The 25,564-nt window shown below is 47.2% G+C and overlaps 7 protein-coding genes across 16 annotated transcripts in view; 2 read left to right on the top strand and 5 right to left on the bottom strand.

The window, feature by feature from the left end:
• Positions 1-5,874, bottom strand: part of LOC118514380 (ecdysone-induced protein 78C) — a 28,193-nt gene extending 22,319 nt beyond the window's left edge. The window contains exons 1-2 of the mRNA XM_036061254.1: positions 5,106-5,874; positions 4,461-4,702 (exon numbers count right to left, since the gene is read on the bottom strand). Of these exons, the coding sequence (XP_035917147.1) occupies positions 4,461-4,702; positions 5,106-5,161 (298 nt within the window). The 5' untranslated portion in view covers positions 5,162-5,874. The remainder of the gene's footprint in view (positions 1-4,460; positions 4,703-5,105) is intronic.
• LOC118514401 (5-demethoxyubiquinone hydroxylase, mitochondrial-like) lies at positions 117-1,328 on the top strand. The gene is made up of 2 exons (XM_036061281.1): positions 117-364; positions 552-1,328. Exons 1-2 carry the CDS (start codon positions 238-240, stop codon positions 980-982), a joined length of 558 nt encoding a protein of 185 aa, XP_035917174.1. The 5' UTR covers positions 117-237; the 3' UTR covers positions 983-1,328.
• A 417-nt stretch (positions 5,875-6,291) lies between the features above and the next one.
• LOC118514386 (integrin-linked protein kinase) lies at positions 6,292-9,170 on the bottom strand. Its single transcript, XM_036061264.1, has 5 exons — positions 8,771-9,170; positions 8,130-8,295; positions 7,873-8,057; positions 7,273-7,801; positions 6,292-7,206 (listed from the first exon to the last, which is right to left on the bottom strand). The coding sequence occupies exons 1-5, from the start codon at positions 8,857-8,859 to the stop codon at positions 6,829-6,831; spliced, it is 1,347 nt and encodes a 448-aa protein (XP_035917157.1). The 5' UTR covers positions 8,860-9,170; the 3' UTR covers positions 6,292-6,828.
• A 235-nt stretch (positions 9,171-9,405) lies between these two features.
• Positions 9,406-18,406, top strand: LOC118514375 (homeotic protein female sterile). 6 transcript variants are annotated; one of them, XM_036061238.1, is made up of 10 exons: positions 9,406-9,832; positions 10,063-10,177; positions 10,755-10,916; positions 11,157-11,329; positions 12,755-13,081; positions 13,455-13,708; positions 13,794-14,010; positions 15,055-15,453; positions 16,864-17,010; positions 17,096-18,406. In XM_036061238.1, the coding sequence occupies exons 1-10, from the start codon at positions 9,759-9,761 to the stop codon at positions 17,301-17,303; spliced, it is 2,076 nt and encodes a 691-aa protein (XP_035917131.1). In that variant the 5' UTR covers positions 9,406-9,758; the 3' UTR covers positions 17,304-18,406. The 6 variants fall into 6 exon arrangements, with proteins under 6 accessions (XP_035917131.1, XP_035917130.1, XP_035917133.1 ...); XM_036061237.1 differs by having other exon boundaries at positions 16,849-17,010; XM_036061239.1 differs by having other exon boundaries at positions 9,411-9,498; positions 16,849-17,010.
• Positions 18,407-18,670: 264 nt separating this feature from the next.
• LOC118514404 (multifunctional methyltransferase subunit TRM112-like protein) lies at positions 18,671-19,880 on the bottom strand. The gene is made up of 3 exons (XM_036061285.1): positions 19,710-19,880; positions 19,530-19,631; positions 18,671-19,465 (listed from the first exon to the last, which is right to left on the bottom strand). Exons 1-3 carry the CDS (start codon positions 19,785-19,787, stop codon positions 19,277-19,279), a joined length of 369 nt encoding a protein of 122 aa, XP_035917178.1. The 5' UTR covers positions 19,788-19,880; the 3' UTR covers positions 18,671-19,276.
• Positions 19,881-20,158: 278 nt separating this feature from the next.
• Positions 20,159-23,357, bottom strand: LOC118514383 (uncharacterized oxidoreductase YjmC). 5 transcript variants are annotated; one of them, XM_036061261.1, is made up of 7 exons: positions 23,296-23,357; positions 23,133-23,228; positions 22,186-22,531; positions 21,276-21,671; positions 20,957-21,171; positions 20,540-20,896; positions 20,159-20,469 (listed from the first exon to the last, which is right to left on the bottom strand). In XM_036061261.1, the coding sequence occupies exons 3-7, from the start codon at positions 22,523-22,525 to the stop codon at positions 20,311-20,313; spliced, it is 1,467 nt and encodes a 488-aa protein (XP_035917154.1). In that variant the 5' UTR covers positions 22,526-22,531; positions 23,133-23,228; positions 23,296-23,357; the 3' UTR covers positions 20,159-20,310. The 5 variants fall into 5 exon arrangements, with proteins under 5 accessions (XP_035917154.1, XP_035917151.1, XP_035917152.1 ...); XM_036061258.1 differs by lacking the exons at positions 23,133-23,228; positions 23,296-23,357 and adding an exon at positions 22,791-23,107; XM_036061259.1 differs by lacking the exons at positions 23,133-23,228; positions 23,296-23,357 and adding an exon at positions 22,841-23,107.
• Positions 23,357-25,322, bottom strand: LOC118514392 (chaperone protein DnaJ 2-like). The gene is made up of 5 exons (XM_036061273.1): positions 24,957-25,322; positions 24,719-24,843; positions 24,543-24,636; positions 23,816-24,381; positions 23,357-23,739 (listed from the first exon to the last, which is right to left on the bottom strand). The coding sequence occupies exons 1-5, from the start codon at positions 25,025-25,027 to the stop codon at positions 23,639-23,641; spliced, it is 957 nt and encodes a 318-aa protein (XP_035917166.1). The 5' UTR covers positions 25,028-25,322; the 3' UTR covers positions 23,357-23,638.
• Between the last annotated feature and the right edge of the window lie 242 nt (positions 25,323-25,564).

Below are 25,564 nucleotides of genomic sequence, written 5' to 3'. Positions count from 1 at the left end.
ATTTGCAACGAAGTAACAATTTGATAAGTTATAAAGTTCCGGAAAAAAACCCGACACCAACTCTTCTTGTTGGGTGCAAGTATTCAAATCAAAGTAGACATAGGGGTTTTGACAGCAAATCAGTGTTAGCTTTGTTGAAGGAAATTGCAGAACCATCAAGCAACCCGGTGACTTTGAGAAGGAGTAGTGCAACAAGAACATTGAAGTTGATGGTATCTGCAGGTGACATTAGTTAAAATGCTCCAGTTCCGGAGAGGACTTCGCACAGCTCGCAGCTCAAAGTTGATCGATCGTGTCATCCGAGTGGACCATGCGGGTGAGCTGGGAGCAAATCAAATCTACCGTGGACAGATGGCAATTCTTGGTAGGCAACTTCGTCTTCAGGAGTTCTAAAAGACCAGATACCTCTGGCACCTCTGGTGTAAGGAAAGCTTTGGAGATCTTCAAAAGATCGCGATATCTTGAACGCGCTATAAAAATCTAAATTAAGAACAATAAGTAGGATAACCTAGTCTCCATTAATCAACAAAAGAATTCCCTAACATTTTCAGGCCACACCAAGATGGGTAAAACAATCGCACACATGTGGGAACAGGAGAAGGTCCACAAGCAAGAGTTCGACCGGCTAATCAACAAGTACCGTGCGCGACCAACAGCACTGCTACCCTTCTGGAGTGTGGCCGGATTTGTGCTTGGCGCCGGAACCGCCCTGCTTGGCGAGCGGGCCGCCATGGCCTGTACGGTAGCGGTCGAATCGGTAATAGTGCAGCACTACAACGAACAGCTTTGCGCACTGCTAAACGATCCAAACTTCAACGACAAGCAGCTGCTCGAAACGATCCGGCGCTTCCGGGATGAGGAACAGGAGCATCACGATACGGGACTGGAGCTCGGTGCCAGGCAGGCCCCATTCTACCGTGTCCTTACGGGCGTCATAAAGTGTGGGTGCCGAACGGCAATCAAGATTGCGGAAACGGTGTAGGCTTCTCGAAATTGATGCTCTATTTAAGGGATTTGATGGTGTCTTAGCTATAAGCAGCTAGCAGGGACATCTTGCGATGCCCCATGCCCCATGTTATTGGTATCGATTTTCCCCCGGTGCAATAAGTGCAGCACTTAATAAGGCAAGCTTAAGAAATGATGTACAAGCGAAATGGACGGGTACTGTGAAAAATGTAAATCGCCCTGCCATAAACTGGTACATGTACCCCACAACTCTAGGAAATCGCATCGTGAAAGTACCTAGTAATAACCTATTTTATTGCACGAGATAATCCTCGGTTCAGGTGATCGGGCGTATCTAAAGCTTCATTTCTCTACGGATGATCGCTTAGGATAGATCTTCAGCGTGTCATCCACCTCCTCGCTTATGCATATCACCTTCAGTTCACATTCGGAGGCCAGAAGTTAGACCTTCTGCACTCTCTCGCTCCCCCCGAAAAAGACGTCATAATACTCATCTCCAGAAACGACAGTTTCGCTTGTCATGATCGTTCTAGAGATCGTACTCGTACTGGAGATCTCCGGGGGGGGGGGGGGGGAGAGAGGGGGGGGGGTGTTAGGAGGAACAAAAAGAAAGGTTAGAATAGAACAAGACACCGAAGAAGCAAAAGGGCGTCCATTACATTATTAGATAACTCATGCTTCATTGGGGTTTCGTAACGGATGAAGTTTCAAGCCTCGTTTCGTTGGACGTGGAGCGTCCTCACAAGATGTGAACGGCGCTGTAATCCATTTAATACGCTCTTTAACCTCCTTTTCTTCACGATACTCTCTTACGGAGGAGATACACACGCCGAAGCTTTCTTACACGAAGGGGGAAACCGATCAAGAAGAGACCCAAGAAAACTGATGGATGCGTGTATTCGTGCCTTCCAGACATTTGATGGTTGCGAACCAATAAATCACAATGCAGGACCGCGTCCCGTACAGCCCGTCGTTTGGCCGTGCGGATGATAAGAATGCGCATATCAAATGCGTGCAAAACTCGTGGGAAAATCGACCGACGGCCATTGACCCGCGGACAGAACGCGCGAGCCAAACGAGCCATCCACCCCAACCGACCAGGCGCTTCATGCGTAAGTACATGCGAACGCGTAAGGTTAGCGGGCAAAGGGTTAGAAACAAGGAAGGTAGAATCGATTGGGACCTCCCTTCTTCCTCCATCCCACCCCCTAATGGGAGGGAAGGTGGTAGTAACGATCCATCCGTGTGCCATCGTGCCGTTTGCGATCGTGTGCCCGTGCGTAATGAGGCTTAACGCGCGCGCGAAGCAAAGGTGAACGAACCTTTGTGGGGCGACCGCACATCGTCGCCGTCCGCCAACATCATCGCCCTTTTGCCTTTTGGTGCCTTTCTTTCCGTCTCTTCGCTCTTCCGTATTCTACTTTATGCTGCTGTTGATCTTTTTTTTTTTTTTGTGTGGACCGATTCTTTTCGGCTGCTGGACTCGTCTTTCGCATTTTGGAGTCAGCGCGGTTTTCTCTTTTGTTTTTTTGTTGCTGCTTCTCCTTTTATTGGCCACTTCACCGTTTAATCGTTTCTTTGCACCTTTCTCCACACGCGAGCCAAGATTTTCAGGGGCTCTTACCCCCTTGTTTTGTTGTCGTTTTGTATCTGTTTGGGGTGTTGTACACCCCATTCGTGGCGGGTTTGGGAGGACAATTAAAAATTTAAAGAACGAAAGGAGCGCAACGCACGCTGCTTGACATCTTGATAAGAGAAGAATGGGCCGTTACGAATCGATCGTTCGAACGGTTTAATGCTATGAGGATTTGCACCCCTTAGAAGAGACCTCAGAGGATCAGCTGCGGAAGAAAGTGTCTGAAGCGGGATCGGTGAAATGTTTACAAAATTATGCTTTAGATCACATTTCAATGATCACGAGAAGCGAAAGGTGTCAATGGCAATGCGAGAGAGAGGGAGAGAAAGAGCGACTCCGAGTGTTAAAGGTGAACAGCGCACATAAGGGAACGCACAGTCAGAATCAGTGCGATCAGGCGCGAAAGGTTGGTATAAGCGGTGTGTGCGCAATTATACGACCACTTGCTTGCCACATTTGGCTAATTGACTGCTGTGTAATGAGAATTGTTTTGCGTTCACTTCCAGCAGGTTGGTGAAATTATGGCGGCGCGCTATTTTCCAAAAGACAGTTAGCGGGACATAAAATAACTCGGTAAGGCTTAGTGCTTGAAAGCTGCCATCAGAAGAATCTCTATCATTCAACTAAATCGGGTATAAATAGCTAACAAACTTGAGTCTTGGAATTATGAATCAAGACACAATAACACGACTGCGTTTGAAATTTCGACTTTTTCGTATTTAAGTCTACGATATGCAGGAATTTATTTTTGATATTGTTTAAAAATATTATTCGTAAAAAATATATTTTACGCCTCTAGGCAGCCAATAGAGGTTCTAGTAACTTCAAACCTGAAAGGAACTCCTCATCAACCCTGTTCAACCATTGCTGCCTTTTATCATTTTGTATATCAATGTAGCTGGACTGATCATACATACGTCCAGTGCATTTAGGGAAAGCTCTGGTTAAAGACCGCGTTTTCAAACAACTTTGCCTACATTTTTAAAATCTCAGGAGAGAAAAACTGGATGCTGGCAAACATTTAAAACAGGAAATTTAGCATAAAAATCAGAAATATCACAATGTTTATCACTCTTTCTGCTGAAAATGGGTTCAAAAATGCTTAAAATGCTTAGAATCCAATTTCTATTCATTAGAAGAAATAGTAAAGCTCGTTATCTTCTTCTTCTTTCTTGGCCTAATGTCCTCTTAGGTCATTGCCTGCCATTTTTGGCCTTAAAAGATATATTGTTAGCGCATAGTTGGATAGTCAAGTCCTCACTATGGGGGAACGGCCCAGATAAGATTTGAACCCCGGGGTCCTGCCGTGTGTATATAAGAGGCTTCTCGTTGAAGGTATACAATTCCTTGGTGTCCTTCTCTAATACCGCATTAAACTTAAAACAGAGATGGTGGTATCTTCACCAAGATATTCACCTAATCGTGGAATTGGGGGGTCCGGGGGCAGAGGCTTCACACGGCAGGGCCGGGGTTCGAATCCCATCCAGACCGCCTCCCCGTACGCAGGGCTGACTACTTTGCTACGGGTAAAATTAAGTCACAGAAAGCCAGCAATGGCAGACCGAGACCTCTCGAGGTTGTGGTGCCAAGGAAGAAGAAGAGAAGGAATTCTCGAGCTGTTCAATTAGCAAAGTTTTGTCATATTCCTTCGTAATCATCCGGGATCGTTTATGGGCTCAACTTGCTCAAAGAAAACTCGAAATTCGGACTGGGAAAGACATTTCCAAAATTCAACGATGCGCAAGGTTTTCCGAATTATATTCAATATTTAAATAATAATCCTCAAAATCAGGGACAAATCCATCACCATACTGAACGAGTTCCTACATCCAGTTCGCCCCTTGCCCTGCTCACTTACCTTCATTTTTGAGATCATCCAAGCTGGATATCGACGATTCGGTGGCCGTGTTGATATAGCCGGGCGATGAAACCGTCTCATCGGCCGACCCGACACTGCACGTTGAGGACACTTCGCCGACATTGACGGTACTGCCGCTGCTACTGCTACTACCGACCGGCACTCCGTGTCCTTCCGGGCTGGCCGTATTGTACAGTAGCACCGTACTAGCGGTGGCCGTCGTCGAGGAAGCAATTGCCGAGCTGCGAACGAGAGGCCGGGTATCAATCAGGAAGAAACGGGAGATTAAAATTAGCACCACGAAAGATGGACGTGGACAGTAAAATGTGATATGTGGAGAAAAATGACGAGCGGTCAAAGCCGCGGCGGTGCTCGAGCAGGAACGCATAACATGTCACCATCGCGCCATCTTCTTGTTCGCTTGATCCTGCTCCACCGAATCGCACCGGTTGTCTCCCGCAACGAACGCCCAAACTCGCCCAAACAGAAACAAAGAAATCGTTGACCTATATTCCAGCTGATCAAACCCGTGCAAACGGGAAATGACTTTTAGCGCACACACACACACACAGTCGGAGCGGAAAATGGGGTCAGAACCGGTGAGAATGCTACCGGGTACGGTTTTTGCGAAAAAGGGCCCAATACCTTTCCGAGCTGTTGGAGTTGCTGCTGCTGCTACTGGAGAACGGCGAATGTTCCATCTGTGTTCTCCGTGTTCTCCGACGAGAGATACTCGAGTGATCGTTGTCCAAAAAACGGGGGGGCTTTACATTTCGCTACTTCCGGGAGAATCACAAATTCACTGTTGCATGTTTCACTATTGCTTGATGGTCACTATTATCTAATCACATACTGCTGCACCACTTCACTACACACGCACTCGCCAGCAGGTTCAAGCGAAGTCACACCACGCACCAACGAACGACATGTCACGGAGCGCGAAGCGAACGAGCACCACCAGCACTCGGTGACGTGTGAACCAGGACGACCGTTTTGCCGTCACAGCCACAACACTTGACATCCTTTTCCGCGTTCTTTCGCGAGTGGTTCTTCTTATTCGCGACACACACCAACACAAACGCCGCCTCCGCTGTATCTCCAATCCGGCGTATCCGGGAGAGCCCGTTATGCTGGCAGGTCCATGCTCAGGCCTCAGTAAGGAGGTTTTTTTTTACTGGCAGCCGGTGCAAATTGCACCTTCCTGGGATGCACTTTCTGGGTGGCAGGTGTACACGAATCGCAGTAGCTTGTGATATTTTTTATCCCACGTGTATGTGTGTGTGTGTGTGCCCTTTCTTCTTTTCTGATGTATCTCACAGCCTACTGTGCTCGGGAACGAGCTGAACCTACTGCATTAAGACCCGGTTTCCTGATTACTGGTTGTGTTCGCTTCATGTTACGTGCTCTCCAGAGCTCTTTGGCCGACCAGTTCGTCCTTTGCGGTGCTGCTTCCTGTCCTCACGCACGGCACATTCGGTGTGTGTCCTCTCGAGAAAAGGGCTCGCTCTCTCACACTCTCAGGGAAACGCACCGGAGAAGGGTTCAGCCACTTTCACGAGAGAGCATCATCAAGTGACTGCGTAAACTTTGGTTTAATTTTTAGGAGCAGCCACCAGAAGCCAGGAAGTGCAACGCGAAATGTTACTGCAGGTCATGGACACACTGCCTTACATTTCTTTTGTGTGTATGTTGTGTGCTGAAGAGCGCGAGAGAATGGAGTACGTCCGTGAGTACAAACAACCCTGCACTTCTACCGTACAAAGACGATGCAATTGAGGAGGACTTGTCGAAGAGATGCATTTTAGTTCTGTAGAAGAAAATTCAACGATGCTTTGGTTAAGATTTGTTTTATTACTTGTGAAGTATATAAAAATATATATCGATTAATTCTAAATAACTACGAACGCACAGTTAAGAGTGTTTTTTTGTTTTAGTTGGAGAGTTATTTCGCGTCGACAAACACGGTTATACGAACAACATACATTTTAAACCATTAAAAAAAACAATCAAGAACACCATCATGAATTTGAAGTTTCGGTTTGGGCAAACCCGTTTTGTGCTATCGGTTTTTGTCACGGGACAACGTTAAGAATGATCAATCGATCGTTGCGGGGGGCTTTTTAATACTTTTACACTACTCGTCATTTGTTACAGTTAAGGCACCGCGTGTGTTTAGAAATTAATAACATATAGAAACCGGGACGATAACACCGACGGAAAAGTTAAAAATTCGATGCGAACGCATGTTGGCCATACGGAGAAGAAAACTGCTGGATCAGCAGTATGGGTAGAAAATAAATAAATCTTCAGGTTACGCTGTACGCCACTTCCACAATAAAAAGGCACTTTACGGTGAAACGGGCACGGTTTAACGCTTCATTTTGTCGAGAATCGGTATGATCATGTCGAACGTGGGACGCTTGCCCGGATCTTCGTTCATACAGATTTTTATCAGCTTCGCCAGATGGGGCGACGTGCCGGGCGGGATCGTTACCCGTAGACCCTCGGTAGCGATTCGCATACCCGCCTCCATCGGTGTTAGATCGGCGAACGGGATTTCTCGCGTGGCCAGCTCCCAAATGCAAATCGCAAAGCTCCACATATCGCACGCCTCCCAATTGCGTTCGGTGCGCTTTTTCTGCAACATTTCCGGACTCATCCAGGCGGGCTGATAGACGCGACCGCGCTCCTGGAACGAAAACTTTGCGTCGGCCATGTTGATGCGGGCGGTCAGGTCGTCATCGATCTTTGAAAGACAAAAGAAAGAAAAATTAATAATACATCTTAAGGGATCATGGTAAAATGTACTGACCATCACGTGGAAGCTGTTGAGGTGATACTCCGGGATGATACGTTCGAGCGAGTGCAGGTACGCCATACCACGTGCAATGTCAAGCGCAAACCGTACGGCCTGTGCCGTATCGACCACAATTCCGGCCGTTCCGTGCAGCAAATCGTACAGCGAACCGCGTGGCATGTATTGACTGATAACGATCAAATTCGACGGTGCATTACACGCACCCAGCACGGGCAAAATGTTCGGATGGGAGAAAATTCGTAGCTTCGGAAACTCTTCGTTGAAATCGCGTGCCACCCGCGCGGTGCATTCGCGGATCGCCAGTATCTTGGCAATGATTTCGTTGTTCTGCCAGCGGCCACGCCATGTTTCACCGCCGGGCGTGATCGCTACCTTGTTGTGCAGCGTTAGCTCCTGAATGTTGATGCCCTTGAAGCGGGACAGTGTAGCATCGCGGGAGCGCGTTTTCATGCCCGACCAGCCCTGATCCTTGAAGCTTATCTTTTTCAACTCTTGGCCACTTTCGATTGCTAGATTGTTTAAACTAAAAAGCAAAAAAAAAAACATTAATATTTGGGACACAGAATGAATCGGAAAAGGATAATTGCAACTCACCGTGTAGATAGTAACGCTTTCGCCTTATCCACCGGTGTATCACCATCCTTGTTGGCTAAAGAAATTAAGGCACCGTTGTTAACCAGCTCCTCCGCGATGGCCTGATAGCCCCAGAAGCAAGCATAATGGAGCGGGGTGTTTCCATGTTCGTTCGCCGCATTCACATCCGATCGATGGCGTATAAGCTGTCACACAAGAAACCAAGAATTGGTCATTCTCATGGGTATTCCATTAACTGCGCTCCAATCATCGCTTACCATTTGCACAATATCGTAATGGCCGTGGGCAGCAGCTAGGTGAAGAGGTATATCATCACCCATGTTCGTTGCATTGACTCGTGCACCGCGGTGCAGCAACATCTCCACCAGCTTGGTGTGTCCTTCCTTGGCACACCAGTGCAGTGGGCTAAACCCATGATCATCACTGAAAATAAAAGAAGAAATACACCCTCAGCATTAGTCATGATTGGCTAAAAATATTCAAATCCTTCTCAAACGCCCTAATTCACCGGCACCACGCACCGTTTCCGGAATGAACATAAACAAACGAGTTCACTATTGGCACTATTGGACCGCGTAGGTTCATTTCATTCATACTCGCCTACTCTTCTGCAATGAACCTTTCCCCCTTTTCCTTGCGTATCGAAATCTCGTCTGCGTAAACACGGCATGACGTCATGATTATCATCCGCGCAAGGAACGTTTTCTACTGAACGTGATTTTCGCTCTCATATTTGTCTTAAACCTTTACCAAGAAAGATGTTTCTTTTACCAGCAACACTGCTTCTGCTCTTCATTATTTCACCTGTTGCAATTTTCTTCCGTTTATGGATATCGCACGCAACAACTCGCGCACCATGACAGCTGAGTTGGTTCTCCTTCACGGAGCAGCAACTTACCCCAAATTCATATCATGTTCCGTGTCGTCCAGCCACAGGCGAACCTGGATCGAGTTTCCTTCCCGACACCAATGGAAAATATCTTCCATTTTCGCACGGTTGTATTTCGCTGTCCGTAACAGATGCTTAACTTTTCACGGGTGTGGATTCCGAAACTCCCACACGACGTTCCTTGCAAGCTGCTGTTGGGGTTTCTTGAAACGGCTTTTCACACACTTTACGGCTAAGGCACTTTGGGAGAACGGTGTAAAACACAACTTTACACACTAGCGAAACATTTGAGGGTAATTTTGGGTAGGTTTTTATGTGTTAATGGCACATTTTTAGCGATTTTCGTCTCACTTGCTTGGATGTTCCGTGAGTTGTTTTTCCGTCGATGAACACAGTGTGGTGTCTATGTGGACATTTTGACGTGACAGTTCGTTAAATAAAAATTGATAATATTATTGTAAATGGGAATACATGATGAAAAAATACGAATTATGAGAAACAAAATAATGTTCCTCTTACGCTTGTGCCATGAAAAAAGTGTTATTAACAAATTAATTGTTAATACAATTTCGATTCAAATAACGGCGGGGAGTCAAACTGAACGAAACTTTTTTGACGTTTCTCGTCGAGCGATCATGACGTCACCGTTATTTATAAACAAAGTTGTGTTTGGATTTTCCCCGGGGTTTATCTTACCGGTGCAGGAGTCAAATTTTAAAATAAGCTTCACTAGAGAGGTGATTAAACAATAATGCTTCAATTAAGTTCATGCATAGTTTATTTTGATGGTGAATATAAAAGTTAACAACAAAAAACAACACTCCCAGAGCTCACTATCGACGCTCGGTTCGCTTGTTCGCTTCCCGCAAATGCAGTGCACTCGTGCCAACACAGTCTGCGCAGTCGCACTAGCTCAACCCAGGTCGTGCCGTTGTCGTCGTCGTCACTCGAAGCATAACAATTTCATTAATCTGAGTAGAAGCGTGCAGTGAAAAGCATGTCCGAGCAAATGGAGCAAGTAGGGTTACCGCCCGGTTGGGACTGTAAATACGATTCGAGAACAGGTCGATAGTAAGTACGCGCGTTCCCATTTTCCTCCCGTTTGGAATATAAATTAACTAAACGCGCCATAGCGGGGCGAAATGAGTTGAAAAATTGTCCGACTGGAAAATCCAACATGGCGATAAGGATGTTCCCCTGGAGCATGTTATCTGTAGATGTGTGTGTGCGCGCGCGTGTGTATACGAACGTTGTTGCATAACTTCTCATGTGCCTGTTATCTGTGTCATTTCGCTGTGCAGCTACTACGTGAACCTGTTCACCAAAACAACGCAATGGGAGGATCCGCGGGCCAGGATTCGTCAGCTGCAAACTGGAGCACCACTTCACATCTCTAACGACAGCATTTCCATGCAGGTAGGTGCGAATGTGTGTCACCATGCTCCCGTGCGTTCATGCCCAACGGAAGCCCAACGATGCTTGAGGCGTGCTCGCCGAGGACCCTTCTGTTGCGAGTCTGTCCCATGTGCGTCAAGTGGAGTTGACGCTCGGGAAAGAATGGCACAGAGGGTGAGCAGAGTCTGGCTTAGTTAATGAGGATAGCAACGCGGGGCACAAGGTGGCCCCGGACACAAGCGTGTTTGTAGATGTGTATCATGTTGCTACTTTGGATCCATCATCCTCACTCTAGCTCTAGTGTTTCATTATTATGATAGTTTATGTACTGTTCTGTGTAAAAACAAGCTCCCCGTTTTCAACTCACTTTTCAACGCCTTTCTCTCCATTTCTTTCTATGCGCTATGTATCCGTTTGCCCGTATCTCTGACCGTCTTTCCCGTGCCATCCGTGTGTACATTGTACTCTGTGTGTTCTTGTGTGTGCGTGTAACCACAATTCGTCGCTCGAAAACCCCCGAAACTGTACTACTGCCGCTATCGGTAACGCCTATTCCCGCGTATCACATTGGACCGTCTGACCCGTGGTGCCACCGTAGCCAGTGCATGGTTCTCCCTATCATGTGTACCCTTCAAGTAACTCGTTCTATCCAGCCCAGGCCGCCTTCCAGAATCCACCCTCCGGGGTACCTAGCCTTACAGCTAGCCCAAACTTTGCCCAAAGAATGCAACAACATCAGCAACAACAGCAACAACACATCGTAAGTACTACCACCACCACTACTACTACTACTACTACTACTACTACTACTACACAACACCATGCGTCTCCATCCATCCATCACATGCATCGGTTGTTGGTTTGTTGGCTCAGAATATTTGCCGTTTGTTTTTCACAAAGCTACCTTTGACAGCGCTTGGTTGCTAACCAAGCAACCGACCAAATCCGTCCAACCGCTCGTACGGGGTAATATTCAATTATCTTCCTTCCCCGGTCACAGGAAATGTCACCGATGGTACGTTCCAGCCCACGGATGGGACTCGGCCGTCAGGGCATGGTGGAGACAACGTTCACGACGAACGTGACGGCGGCCGAAACCGATCTAACGGTGGCTAAAATTAACTCCATGTTCCCTACCGTACCGGAAACCCACATCCGGATGCTGTTGAAGAAGTGAGTATGAGCGCGCTAAGTGAACGGCAAGCTGTATCACCTCCATTAAATCGACACACACACACATACAAACATAATAAGCACTAGTTGATTGTAGGTAATAAAATTAGAAACTGGTTTTGCAAAAGAATAAGAAAAAAGCGCCCCGTCTTCTCAACAGGTAGTGGGCTCAAACCTGTTCGAACGTACGATGGACTTTTGCTTTATGGGATTTTACGGAGTGGGATTGAATTACGGGTTGGCCTTTGTGGTGCTGTTAATTAAATTGTGTGTTTAATTTTACACTTGTATTCACTTCGAGCGTTTTTTTTTTATTCATTAGAAACGGCCTGGCCTTATTGCCGTTCACTACAATCCTATTAGTAACACAAGCTATAGCTACCAGGCAGTTTTTGACGCTTATCATATTCCTTCGCCAGGAAGCATTTTCCGGCAACTTTTTGAGCCCTTTTGAGTAATTTTCACTCCCCACCGCTTTTGTGTAACAATATTTATTTCGGATCGTTTGGATAGCTTCGATGGTTATTCTTACACCTGAACTCCAAATATGTGGTACGATTTTCCTTATCACATCTGTCTACATGTTAAGGAAGTTAAATTATTTCTTTTTTAACCGTACCAACCGTACCATGTTGACAAGATCGTTTGATATAAAACAGATGATACATTTACAAGAAACTAACACAACCAAAACCAGTGTCCTTTGGCGGGCTTTGCGGCTAGTTCGTATGTTCAGTAACGCTGCGTGATGCTTTATGTCACTGTCGTCACATCAAAGCACATCCTTTTTCACCCATTTTTCTTTTGTTTTATTTGTCAATTTCTCTTTCTCTCTCTCTCTCACTCGCTTTAAGTGTGGTGCAATGTTGCTTTCGGTCTCAGTACACAAGCTCTTGCTGTCCTGTCCTTGATAACTAAGCTTCCGCTTTTGTCTGGTTGTCTTGCAGCAAGGGCGACTTGCTTTCAATATCTTTGATCTTTGTGTTTGCTGCCTCAAGCTGCCGTTGAGGGTGGATTGTTTTTTCTATCTTTTTTAAATCTTCTCATCGGATATTGCACACGGAAAGCGGTCGTGTGTAGGTGACGGTGGGCGGAATGGCCTTAATGCAACTACTGAAAGCAGATTTAAAACTCTCGCAGCACCACGCAATTTGCAGCTTTTTGCGGTCAATGTTTTTTTCTGTTTTTAAATTCTTTTATCAACACTTTACACATCCCGCGCCTAACTCTAATTCGCACGCTAACTTTTTTCCGTATCGAATCATTCTCTATCCTTTCTAACCCCTCTAACTGCCGTGTTAACCAAAACTGAATCCCGCTTACCCGCACGTGTACTGCCGTGTGGTGGTGGCCAACCTGCATCGGATCCACACACACACGCATACGCCATCGAAAACAAAAACAAAAACCCCTAACCTACCCCAGGTACTACAACCGAGAAGCGGTCGTTATAAGCGCACTGCAGGTGGAGAAACATCCGCTCACGACACCGGGCCCCTACTCAACGCCACCGCTCGGCCATCGTCCGTTCCACAACACGGCCATGGGTGTGGTGTCCGCGTTTCAGATGACACCGGTGCTCGGTGGCGGCCGGAGCGAAATGTCCAGCTCCCGGACCGGAAGTCCGGTACCGCGGCCGGCCAGCGGTGCCAGCGGTAGCTACGCTGGTGGATACGGATCGCCACGCAACGGACCGGCCGACGGGTATCGCAGCTCACCGAAGCCACATTCGTCGCCGAAGATGAAGCTGAGGTTCCTAGCTACTACTAACTGCCGTTCTACCCTTTTTGCTTTACTGCCTGCCCGTGGCTAGACTAGTGGCTGCTTAGTCTGTTTGTCTTTTGTTGATGCTTTTTCGTTCACAGTTGCTAGTGTTGCTTTAGCTGTGTTTCAACCACACTTTCAGTTCGCTTTAGCATTTTACGATTGTTTCCTTCCTACTACAAGTTGCATTTTTTGTATCGTTTATATTATTGTTAGCTTTTCTGTTTCATTGATTTTATAGCTAGCCTTAAAAACATTTACTTTCCTTTTAAATCCCTTTATTTCTTTAGAAGAGTGCGTGCTGTTTTTTGTTTGTTACCAATTTACTTAACAATTTCCTTTGATTCTGCCCCGTTTCTAGATACATGAAGAGCATCTTTCCGAAGGCGGAAGAAACACTCATCCTTGACGTGTTGGCCAACGCGGACAATAATGTGCAAACCGCTTCCCAGCAGCTGCTCAAGATGGGCTACGATAAGCGCGAGCAGCCGATCCCGCAGCGCAATGCCGCTTCCCGCAAGGGCACGGGAACGTCGCAGGCAACCGAGGACGATAAGAAGGAGGAGCTGAAAACACCGACACCGAAGCTAAAGTCACCGGAGGAAAAGAAGAAAAGTATGTGTGTGTGTGTGTGTGTGTGTGTGAGGGGGATGCGCGATGAGAGGAATCGTCTGAGCATCATTCATTTGTTTCGTTTTAGTCAAATCGCGCCTGCAGACAAAGTACAAGGATACGCCGGAGAAGATCATTCTGATGGCACTGGAAAGCGTCGACTATTCGGAGGAGCGTGCCAAGAAGATACTTAACATCGTGATCCAGGAGGACAAGGATAAGAAGAAGAGCGTCAAAATTGAGGCACCGCACAAAGCCGAGGAGGATAAGGAAAATGCTGCCCGTGGTGGAAGCGCTGGTCCAAGGTACGTCGGGATGGAACGGGAAATGAAGGTTTGGGGTTGGGGCGGACTTAAGAGGGTGCAACATTCAACCTGCTACGAAGGTCCTGCTAGTGGTCTTCTAGTGGCGTACAAGCCTTAAAATTTGTTTCGGGGTGGGGCGAATCTATGGCAGCACCAAAATCACTAGCGTATGTGTGCGTATGTTTTAGTGTGTGTACAGTAGAGTATTTGCAAAGTCGCCTTTCGAAGCACCAAGTGCCAAGTGTTTTTGCGGTGTGTTTTGTGATCATTTCCTTGCTGCCGTCAGAGACGCTGCCATCCGTCCATAGCGAGTCGCCCACATCTGCATGCGTCTCATGCGCTTTTCTTTAGTGATATGCTGCTGTCCGCTGATGCTGTTGCATAGTTGCTGCAGGGCGAAACCCAGCCCTTACGATGTATGACTAGAGAATGCTATTAATTTTAGTGCGCGATATCGTGTCGTGTGCGGCAGATGCGCTATGATAGATAGTGAGCATCACACACATCAACCTGGTAATGCTTTTATAATTCGCGCCTAACTATTACATGCATTTAAAAGGGAAAACCCACCCCCCACGATAAGAATCAACTGATCAACCGTTTCGCTCGCTCTATCCCTTTCGCTGTTTGTCTGATTTTTTTCTCTCTCTCTCTCTATATATATCTTCATTCTCGTTCTCGTTTTTTCTTTCTTCTCATCCCGCATTCAAATCATATCGTAATCGTAATTGATGAAAAATTGCTTGAAAAATTAACGATGAAAAAAAAATAACTGGAAACCACAAATCAACAACAACCTTGGCGCGACAATATACCGATCCGATTGGCCCTATCCTTTCTACTATCCTGCGACTGATGATGCCGCCCGGTTTACAATGATCTTTTGATGTGTATCTATGCTTTTTTTTGGTGGCACACCGTTTCCGATCACGTTCACGATGTTTGTTACGCCCGCCCGTGTATGTGTCTCTCGTTTTCCCTCTCTCTCTCTGTGTGTGTGGCTTTTGTGTGCACCAACACAATGTGCGTGTGTGTGCGCGATAGTCGAAGCAATAGCACCGCTTCATCACAACCCCGCACACCGCTGGCCAAACGGGCCCACGACGGAGGTGTCCTTGTATCCACACCGGGAGCAGCAGCAGCAGCAGCAGCAGGAGCTTCCCAGGATGGCAGTGGAACAACCACGGTAGATGGCGGCGCTAAGTCAACAGCCGAACAGCACCAGGAAGCAGCAACACCGGCAGTTGTGGCCGCACCGAAAAGCTCCGATACGAGCTCACCCGGTACGGGTACGGAATCGTCCAGCAGCGATACTACGCCCGGCGATGACTACACATCATCCCCGGACTACCCGCCGCTGCGGGATGTCGGTGCGGCACGGAACGGTGGTGGAATCGGTGCTGGCAAACAGAGCCGCCCGAAAGCCAAAACCGATCACGCAAAGTATGATCTTTTCTTCCGATAGTGTGTGTGTGTGTGTGTCTGAGTTGTGTTGTTGCTCCAAACACAAACCCTTTTTCATATTTTCCTACCTTCCGTATATGTGTGTGTGTGTGTGTTTTTTTGCTGTGTAACTCTGTTCAATGTATGTGTATTTTTATATACTTCCGGTTTCTTTCTTAATATGCTCTATTGGTTTTTATATACATATTAGTTTGTTGTTGATTGTTTGTGGTTTGAAGCGGCCAGAAGCGGAAAAAAGGTTCAATCATTCCAATGTACTAAAACAATGCCCACCACCACCCATTTTTCATTCATTATTATAATTGGTTAGAGTTTTTAATCGAATCGCTGCTAACGCGTGTCCATGCTAGAAATCTCCTATTGGATTTTATCCTGCTTAAATGGGATTAGTTCAAGGAAAGGATAATAGACGCGTGTCCTAGCGATCTCCCATCCATCATCTGTTGTATACTGTTAAGTCGAAGAACTCTAACAAGCCGACGATCAAGATCCTCTAAGAAAAATCTCTGGTTACAGTCGATTGAAACGCTTACACCAACTTCTCCCTTTTAGAGTGAACGATTTCCAACAATATTCTTATAGACAACACTTCTCAATGCCATGGGATTGTTAAGGCCTCTCCAGATATACTAAGATTTTTTTTTACTAATCGTTACAAATGCAATCTGAAACCCCTGGAATCGTTTTATCTAACATCCAAGCCGTTTGGCTAACTCGTCCGGGGTTCGCTGTAATCCATAACGAACGCCACCATACCCTAGTAGGCTTATCATTCAATCAAAATGCCCAAATATTCCCTTATCACCTCTGCACGTTATCTTCACCTTCACAAACGCTGGTCTGTGAGCATTGTTAGATAGAGCATAGATAATCTTCCCCTCCCATTTTTCATCATGTACAAATCATTTTTACGGTTTGCACTAACCTAGAGAAGTTGTTGTTTGAGATATCGTTGCAACCAGTGTTCACACTCACCTCGGATTAAGGTGCGGATGGGGATCATAACATCCTCTTGGGACTTGTGTATTAATCAATATAAGTAGCGCCCCACGTATACATACCGATAGCTCTCTTAGCACGCATGCAAAAAGTAAGCGGAGAATGAGTAAGAATCCTATCCTATTAGTCCAAACCTCAGTACGAAGGAGTACAGATGAATCGTCCAAATTAGTCTAATACGATTTGTTTCGTTCTTTATCACACACACATATCCTGTTTTTTCACTTTTTTTTCGCTCGATCTATCTGTTTCTCCTTCTCTCTCTCTGTCTTTCTCCCTCTCGCTATCACTATCACGTTCTCTGTTTCTTTTTTTACCTCCACTCTCCTTGGCATTACATTTTCTGGTGTTCGTGCCATGCGGTGTAATGTTTAGGTATTCTATTTTTAGAACATCCTCCTCGGAAGACGAATCCTGCGACCAGGCTGCGGACGGCACCAAGCCGATGGACGGTAAATCACCCCAGCTAGCGTCCCGCATACCGACCAAGGGACCGAACGTGAAGCTGTTCAAGGGACCGAACGATGATTTGCTGCTGTAAGTTTGGCTAACGCCACCAAGCGAATCTTCGCTGCTAAGGGTTTCATATTCATACATCGTGTTTCATTCCTGCTCATTGCAGCACCGACTACGTCACATGGAACGGTGCTAATCCGGATCTGGCCAAGGGCAGCCAGAAGAAGGCAACCGGACCCGACCGCACGATTCGCACCGAGCGCGCGTACAAAGCGCACGGTCCGAATGGGGAACTGTGCAAGGGCCCGGTTGGGTCGCTGGCGAAGGGCAGCATGTACACGCAGCTGCTGAAAGCGGATGTGAAGTGTAACTAGGTGGTGGAAAGCGTAAGAGGCGTCGGTTTTTCCTCCACCACCAGCCCCCTCCCCCCTCCCCCCCAAGGAATCTAAAATCCATCCAAAATTAACGTGATGTTTTGATAGACGTACACTGGTTCGCATTCCTAGTGGTGACAACAGTGTTTAGAAGCAAAATTGACTTTGACGAACGTTCGAGCGATTGAGACAGGGTGTGTGTGTAGGGTTTTTTTACCCACGATCGATCGTTTTTCTCTTCTATCTAGCCATATCGTTTCTTGCCATTCTATTTTTAAAACTAATAATTCCATTACACTTAAAACGGGTGCCAATTTTTTAGCGGATAGTGTTGTTTGACGATGGCCTATTATTTTAACGATTGACTTAGATCGTCTTTAGACCCGTGCGCTCATGATTTCGTACTACTCATCACATTTCATGTACTAAACCATTCGTTCAAATGCGTGTGTGTGTGTAGATGTGCACAAGAGACGAGACAGCTGTCATGTGTGTGTGTATTTGTTTACCAGAAAACGTTACGTTGCTATAGAAACAGCATCCAAAGGGTTGTGGCTTGAGCTTTAGCCTGAATCATTCCAAAGAAAAGAAAAATAGTCCGCAAACAATAGAAATATTTATAAGAACACATTTCAATTAGAGCGGCGAGAAGAAGAAGAAAAAAACAAGCGTTACATTAAATCTATTGCTACCGGAACATACTATCGTAGTACGCACCTAGCAGACGGCACACACCACCACACACACTAGCGGGGAAGGAGAATAGAAGCTCGCTCGCACACTTGTTATTGCAAACCTTATGATAATCGATAGAGGCGCGATCAGTTAGGTGCAATATTTTTCTAGCAAACGGTTTAGAAACACTCACAATTCAACACACAAAGATTATATAGGAGTGAAGGGACGACGAGATCAATTCCATTTACCATAGCATTGATACGAACAAAAGTGACGTTTACTACTATACCTACTACTACTACTACCTAGCATGATAGTAATATTCCGATAGACGATGGACAGCGAGTGTTTGTTAGATGGCTAGTTTGTTGTTTCGCACCCCGTACCTACTGCGCATAGACAGACGACCCCCTTGAAAAAAAAAACTTAAAAGAACAATACAATCAATGCGAAGAGAAAGTTGTGTCCAGCATACCGGGCGTCCATCAGTCCGCTCTTGTCCTTCGATAGTACGTTACTTTGTGCCTACATTTGTGCGATGTTCCGCGATATGATGGGTGGGAAAACACCGAAATTATCTAGCAATTTATCAAACACTACACGCGCAACACTTACTGTACATTAAGCGTTTAAGCGGTCCCTCCCAAAAACCACCAAAGAGGATCAGGAATCTATTTTGTAACATTTTGTAACGGGTTTCCTTTGCGTTTATTGATACGATTTTTGTTGGCCTGGTTTGCCGGTACTTACGATACGATAGGGGATGCGCGCGTGTGTCAAAAGATGTACCTTACTCTCGTTGCAAAACTGCTGTAACTGCAAATCATTCGTCCCTTTTCCACGCATCCAGTTGCATGAGCGCGTGTTTACTTAAGCATACATACACCTTTCTTCCAGTAAACAAAAGTAAAGTAACAATGTTTGATGTGCCGTGCCGTGGCCGTATTTCGTTGTGTTATGCACACAGCACACCACGACACGGTTCACACAGCCACACTCTTCGTAATAAAGAACAATAAAGCAACAGTTTACGGCAATGTTGGGGAGTTGATTATTTTTCTCTTATTTTGTTTACTGCCTGTTTTGCTCATTATTCGTTGTTGGTTTCGGGTATGCCTTGCTTAGTTTTCAGCTGTACGATTTGAAACATCCTTAGCGGGTTTAATATGTGTTATCTGTTGCCGATCGTATTAGCTAACCGACCATCCCGGTTAAATGTTATGCTTATGTTACACTTACTTAAAAAATAGATCATAAACAGAGGGTAGGGAACGGTTCGGCAATGAATGGACACACTAAACCTCATCCTCGTTTAGCAACATGTTCGGCACACCCTTGTTGATGGGGAAAATGCGTCCCGTTTCGGGACACTCGAGCGTACCCTCGACTACGTCCACTTCCAGCAGTATGTGGTGCAGCTTCTGTAGCGTTTCCATATCGTTCAGGATGTCGGTGGGCATCGTGCTGGGAATGTCGGAACCAATCTACCGGAAGGGTACAAATCTTCCTTTACAAATTATTGTAAACAGAGGTGGCAACTACACTTACATTAGCTGCTGCAGCACAGATTGCGCTCCATTCCAGCCTTGGCAGCATCCGGGTGATAAATTCCGAGTTGAAATCAGCATTCACTTCTTTCTTCTCTACGATCTGTGGAACGGGAACGGTCGGTACCGGGAGGAGAGTTAGATACCTAACGCCACCGTTGCAGTTTAATCATTGACTTACGTTCAACTTCAGTGGATATCCAACTTTAACACCCCGAATGCACTTGGAAGTGAGAAAATTGTACGTTAATAGTTTCATTGTGAAGCACGTTCGGGGGGGGAGCACCTTTTTCTTCAACGATGGTGTATCGCACGCGGCCGAGACGGTTTGTTTTGATATCGATCGAAGCACGCGCGAACTGTCATTCTTTGTTGTTGTTATGTTGGTGTCGAGGGGTAGGAATGTCAATCGTTTAGTGTAAACAGGCATTTATGGGAAAGGAAAAGCGACACAAATTGGCGCAAAATCGTATAGGGAAAGCAGGATTTTACTTTTTTTTATTCATCAAGAACGGCCTGGCCGTAGCGCTCAGGATTTTTAATAAACTTCAATAAATCTTCAAGGTAAATACTCAATCTAGGGTCATCGGACGGAATACTTGAACCTCTATGCAACGATCAATGGTTGCGTGGTTTTGTGCGTATAGTTTTAATACTTTTATTTGGTGTAGAACATATTTCCCACGATATGGTGCCTCATACAACGGCGTAAACGGTTCCCGAAAATGCAAAAACAATATGCATAAATTTTTGGTAAAGCCAAAACCGCTCCGCTCTCTGGTTTAAATTACTTCAATCGGCTTCACGCCCAACCGTTCCGACAGCTCCGTGCAGGTTTTAATTTGATTAACATGGTACGGCAGTCCACCGTCCCGATCCACCTTTGCCATGTGCAGTCGCTCCGGATCACCCGCTACCAGTACGGGATGTTCTGGATCAGTCTGAAAGCCAGTACAAAAAAAAAAATCTTTTTTTTTTCGTCAAACATTAGAGAGCGTCACCACCCATTACCATTGGCATATTGCGCAGGATACTGTTCAGATCGGACAACCGTCCCTCGAACCCAGGTGCAAAACAGCTCGGATTGATGGCAACAAAGCACTGGCCCAGGTCGGCTTCGGAATCGGCCCCAGCATGCGTCCACTTTCGTATCTTGGTAGCATAGTTGGCACCGGACAGTATGCCACAGAACACTTCCACCATTGCGCCGAGCCCGTAACCCTTGTAGCCGGACGTTAGTTCTGTGCCACCGAGCGGCATCAGGCAGGCGGTGTCGAACGCAACACCAGCGTCCGTTGTCGGATGTCCATCGGGACCCTGGGCCCAGCCGACCGGGATTGGTTCATTCTTGCGCCGTTGCATTTCGATCTGTAAGACGATCGATGAGAGTGATTGCCTTTCGCTTGCTGCTACTCATCCGGTGCTTACCTTCCCGACAGCGACCGCAGTGGTAGCCATGTCGAGCACGAACCCATCCCCATCCTTACCCGGTGCACCCACCGAGATCGGGTTCGTGCCGAGGGCGGCCTCTTTGCTGCGGGTCGGGCTTGCCAGCGGTGACGTGTTGGTCATCGACATACCGATGCAGCCCGCGTTCATCGCACGCAGCGTATACCAGCCCGCAATTCCGTAATGGTTCGAACCTAATTAAATGAACCCAAAACGAGAAAAGCGAAAGGAAGGACACAATAACAAAAAAAAATCCCTTATTCTGCACACCGCAATCTTGCACCGTGAGTATACTTACGCTTGGCGCAAACCCATCCCACACCGACCTCCTTCGCCTTGCGGATGGCCAGATCCATGCAGAAGTTACCGACCACCGCACCGAGCCCATTGTTCCCGTCCACCCAGGCGGTGGCGGGCGTTTCGTTCAGCACGGTCGGGACGGCCTCACCGCTGCACGCGTTCTTGTGCAGATCGTTAATGTACATCTCGAGCCGGTTCATGCCGTGGCTAAAGTGGCCCCGGTAGTCCGCTTCCACCAGCAGATCGGCCTGCTGTTTGGCATGGGCTAGCGGTGTTTTCGACCGCACCAAGCAGTCCACCATGAAACGGCGCGCTTCCTCGACGGCTACCAGTCCTTGCTTCGTGGCGGCGGCGGCGGCGGCGCTAGAACTCATGATGCGGCGTTGTGAGTGGTCTAGGGAAGCAGAAGGGAGATCGGGAGAAGGTTAGTTTTGTTGAGACCACCGTTTAGATCCTGCAGGTGTGAGGTTAAAACTGGGTCGTACCAAACCGTTACCAAGCCGCAAGAAACCTTTCTTTTCTCGCTGATAAGAGGCTTGTGTCACTCGAACAGGTTATCGGTTATCTTGCACCGTACGATGGCGGTGTGCAAAGCATTTGGAAAGATCCGCCGTTTAACAAGCTCCGAGATAAGACGGATAGATCAACTGAGGGACCAATCTCAGTACCTTCGAAATAGACCTTCAAATGGTAACAAATTTTCCAGTCTGTCCTCGATCAAGCTCAGTTTGGGCGATAGCGGCGCCAGTCTGACTCTCCAGATACGGGTAAAATCATGTCACGGAAAGCCAGTAATGGTAGGCCAAGGAAGAAGAAGCTCCCTTTTTTGATGATCGATTGCCGAGCTACACGAGCCCTTCAATTCTCACCTCGATCGTGTTCGATCTTTCGAACCTTTTTGTGCTTACCGAAAGTCGTCGGTCCGTTGCTAAGCTGCTTCCAGCAGCAGTGTTTTCGGTTGCTCTTATCCCGCAGCGCAGTGGACAAGCTTCCGGCCAGTGTCGGTGTTGCTGGTGTACTGGCGCTGTTAGCCCTCGCCAAACGTATCGTCGATGCGATCATGGTCGTGCCGCGATGCGAGGCACTTGTTTGCACAGTAATGCTGGAAGCAGATGTCGCGTACCCGTGCGATGATTGTGGTTGCAGTAGTGGTGGTGTTGTTATTGTCGCCGCCGCCGCCAGCGGTCCACGTGAAATCCGGTTCTGGAAGCGGCCGATATGTACGAAACACCGGACGGGTGTATGCATCGCGTTCTGAGCAGAATTACACAATTGACCAGGAAGGGTAAGAAACAAGTGGACATTATTGTTGAGAAGTGTCGCAAGAAAAACGGGGCCATGGCGGATGTTGGTTGCGCAACCAAAACAAACGATATTTATTGATAATATGCGAGTAGGTGTGTTTGCGTGTGGTGTATTTGATACAATATTTTGGTAAATTAGCTTGTATCAGATAAAACACAATACACACTATTTGGGAATATATAAATGGTTATGTTAAAATAAAGATTACATTAATTGCACTTCTACCACACACACACGCACACACACGCACGCACGTACAGCTCTGGCAAAACTCTTATCACTAACGTTTAGCAGTCGAAGCTCGCCCTTACACCCTGATAAGCCGTGCCAAATGCACTCCCAGTTAAACTTGACACAAAACTCGGTACACTTTCACACGGGAACGCCGTTCGCTAGGTACTGTGGTAGTATACACACTGCGAAGAGGTTCGCGCTCGCGCCCCAACAAGGTAGGCGACCTCTACCAGGGTTGAACTTGAGTGAGGTCCGTTTCGCATCCCCGACGACGGTGGCGAGTGCTAAAAATATGTGTGGATTAATCCCTGCCTACCCGTGCCGTGCCGTTTGCTGCGTTCCCTTTCGTTTGTGCGTGCCTTGTCGTGGTTTTATTCTCTCTGCTCGTGAATCTTCGCAGTAGGCTGTGTGTCTGCGAGGTGTAGAAAGGTGTCAATCAATAATGAACCTAATCGTTATTATTCTACCAGCGTTCTTACGCTGTAATAGCCCGCACGTTCGGCTTGGTCTAGTGCGCCGTCGCACACAGAACGATGGTTTGTTTACGGAAATCCGCACTAATACTACCCAGCGGCTTGCAGTGTAATGGGACAGCTTCACGTCACTACCTACACCCCACTGCTAATCGTGTGTCAGTGTGTGCACTGTGTGCAGAGCGGGTGATGCAAGATACAAACGGGGGTGGTGGGGTGGTGGCGATGCGTCGAGTGTAGAAAACGCGATGAATGAATTTTGTTCTTTTTTTTGTTTACTGCGCTCCGGAATGCAACAGCGAGTGCTGCCGTACAGTGTGTGGTAGATGGTGAGCGGACGGGTTTGGCGCTATTGCTCGTCGATTGCACTCCAATTGCCGTACTCTTCTATCGCGCGCAAAATGCGATGAGCATCGTAGCGCAAGTGGGGCGGCACTCTAGGGATCGTTGCTACGGAAAAAACGAGACACAAAAAGTGGGATGAAAATTTAAAGCCTGATTAAACTTCAGGGCCGACTTCGTGTACCTGTAATGGTGACGATCATATCGCCACGCACATCACCGGACGCATGTAAACCTTGGCCCTCGAAACGGATCACCTGCCGTTGGGCCGATTGGCTGGCCGGCTGCACCAAAATCGTCAACCACTGCGAATCGATCGTCTGCACCCGTACCTCACCGCCCAACATGGCGATGGACAGTGGTACGGCCATCTTGTGCAGCAGATCGTTACCGGACACGATAAAGATCGGGTGTGGATTTACGTGCAACACTACCACCAAATTACCCTGGCCCAGCTCATTTTCGTGCCCGAGGCCGCGGAACAGCAGCGACATGCCGTGGCGCATGTGTGGCATTATCGTGACGATCACCGTTTCCATCTGGGTAAGGCTTCTCCCGTCGATGTAACGCATCCGGGGGTAGGTTAGAGTTTTCTGCGTGCCAGTAAACATTTCTTCCAGATCCACCGCCACCGTAATGGTTATGTCTGAGGTCGGCCGTAAGGTTTCCAGGTTTCGGGCGATCCACTGGTTGCCGTTTGCAACCGATGGTGATTCAACTACAACCGAGCACGAATTCCGGAAGTAACATCTGCATGTGTGTGAGACAGAGAGAGGGAGAGAGAGAGAATGAGAAAGCAAGAGGGAAAAAGGGAGGGAGGGGAAGAGAAAGAGAAAGAGGGAGAGATATAGAGAGGGAAAAGGAGAGCGAGAGAGAGAGGAAGGGAGAGAGAAGACAGAAGGCGTACTTACTGAAAAATTTCATCACAATTTCCAAAAAACGCATTCCCAGGGTAACAGGTTTGCAGCATGTTCAGGTCATAGCGCACACGGAGCTCTTCTACAGCTTTAACACAAAAAACAGTAAAAAGTGCGTGAGTCATCGCCAACGCAATGCGCAACTGTCCTGCAACTGTTTTGTGACTTACTTAGCACTACTACCGCCTCGTTAATGGCGTGCCAGTACTGCTGCTGCGTAAGATTCCCGATCGGGAACGTATACGCAGCGTATAGGGTCGAATTAGGGTGACAGTACGGGGCCAAGTTTTGGTAGCTGAGAGACGATTTAGGCAAACAAACAATTTTCCATTAGTACACAGCACCCACCAAAGAACCACGAACAACACGAAGGGACCAAGGTGTGGCTCGCAACCTTTTGCCACTTACGCTGCAATGATGTCCATTCGCGAAGCCTCCCTCTCCACACCGAGCACAGCGTACAGACTTGCGGAAATCATCGTGATCGGTTCTTACTTGGAATTTGGGTTACAATAATTTAAAAGCCGAAAACACTACCCAAGATTTCAATGCGTGCAAAGAACAGTATTGCCAACAAAGCAAAATCGCACACACACACACAGACACCGAGAACGCACTTGCGCACAGCAGCCTACCAGGATCGAAATGAATCTGTGCAAAGGGATGATCGAACGTCTTGGGTTGAAATAGAAGGAAATGACGTGCTGGGGAGAAGAAAAGACGATGCACCAATCGGGCGTCCCTTTGACAATAGCCTTTGACAACTGCCACCCTTTCTGGAAGCATCCCTATGCGCAGGACGGTTAACAATGCGCGTAGGGAGGTGCCCGGCGGGGTTGAGCGCGGTACTAAGCAGCCGAGAGTGCGATGTACTGTGCGCCATGCCCGTTTCCGTCCGTGATCGTCGTACATACGAGATTTTTGTTTTTGAAGCCCCGATACTTTATCAAAAATTTAAATCTAATTACCGGTAAACCGGTTTATCATGCAACCGTCACGAGCCATCAGTTGTCAAA

This window comes from Anopheles stephensi, chromosome 3 (assembly GCF_013141755.1).
Source record: "Anopheles stephensi strain Indian chromosome 3, UCI_ANSTEP_V1.0, whole genome shotgun sequence".
In the NCBI taxonomy this organism is placed as follows: Eukaryota; Metazoa; Arthropoda; class Insecta; order Diptera; family Culicidae; genus Anopheles; species Anopheles stephensi.
Note: the sequence above shows the minus strand (reverse complement) of the source record. Positions and strands in the feature narration are given on the sequence as shown.

Coding starts and splice junctions, on each gene's coding strand:
- LOC118514386 (XM_036061264.1), bottom strand. CDS start 8,859: ATGGAAGATATTTTCCATTGGTGTCGGGAAGGAAACTCGATCCAGGTT. Junction 8,296..8,770: donor GAACATGATATGAATTTGGG/GTAAGTTGCTGC, acceptor TTTTATTTTCAG/TGATGATCATGGGTTTAGCC. Junction 7,207..7,272: donor TCAACAGCTTCCACGTGATG/GTCAGTACATTT, acceptor TGTCTTTCAAAG/ATCGATGACGACCTGACCGC.
- LOC118514383 (XM_036061261.1), bottom strand. CDS start 22,525: ATGCATACACCCGTCCGGTGTTTCGTACATATCGGCCGCTTCCAGAAC. Junction 21,172..21,275: donor GGGATGGGTTTGCGCCAAGC/GTAAGTATACTC, acceptor TCATTTAATTAG/GTTCGAACCATTACGGAATT. Junction 20,470..20,539: donor TCCTGCGCAATATGCCAATG/GTAATGGGTGGT, acceptor ACTGGCTTTCAG/ACTGATCCAGAACATCCCGT.
- LOC118514404 (XM_036061285.1), bottom strand. CDS start 19,787: ATGAAACTATTAACGTACAATTTTCTCACTTCCAAGTGCATTCGGGGT. Junction 19,632..19,709: donor GATATCCACTGAAGTTGAAC/GTAAGTCAATGA, acceptor CCCGTTCCACAG/ATCGTAGAGAAGAAAGAAGT. Junction 19,466..19,529: donor TCTGTGCTGCAGCAGCTAAT/GTAAGTGTAGTT, acceptor CCCTTCCGGTAG/ATTGGTTCCGACATTCCCAG.
- LOC118514392 (XM_036061273.1), bottom strand. CDS start 25,027: ATGATTTCCGCAAGTCTGTACGCTGTGCTCGGTGTGGAGAGGGAGGCT. Junction 24,382..24,542: donor AATTGTGATGAAATTTTTCA/GTAAGTACGCCT, acceptor ACACACATGCAG/ATGTTACTTCCGGAATTCGT. Junction 23,740..23,815: donor TATGATCGTCACCATTACAG/GTACACGAAGTC, acceptor TTTTTTCCGTAG/CAACGATCCCTAGAGTGCCG.
- LOC118514375 (XM_036061237.1), top strand. CDS start 9,759: ATGTCCGAGCAAATGGAGCAAGTAGGGTTACCGCCCGGTTGGGACTGT. Junction 13,709..13,793: donor ACCGGAGGAAAAGAAGAAAA/GTATGTGTGTGT, acceptor GTTTCGTTTTAG/TCAAATCGCGCCTGCAGACA. Junction 17,011..17,095: donor CCGAACGATGATTTGCTGCT/GTAAGTTTGGCT, acceptor TGCTCATTGCAG/CACCGACTACGTCACATGGA.
- LOC118514401 (XM_036061281.1), top strand. CDS start 238: ATGCTCCAGTTCCGGAGAGGACTTCGCACAGCTCGCAGCTCAAAGTTG. Junction 365..551: donor TGGACAGATGGCAATTCTTG/GTAGGCAACTTC, acceptor TAACATTTTCAG/GCCACACCAAGATGGGTAAA.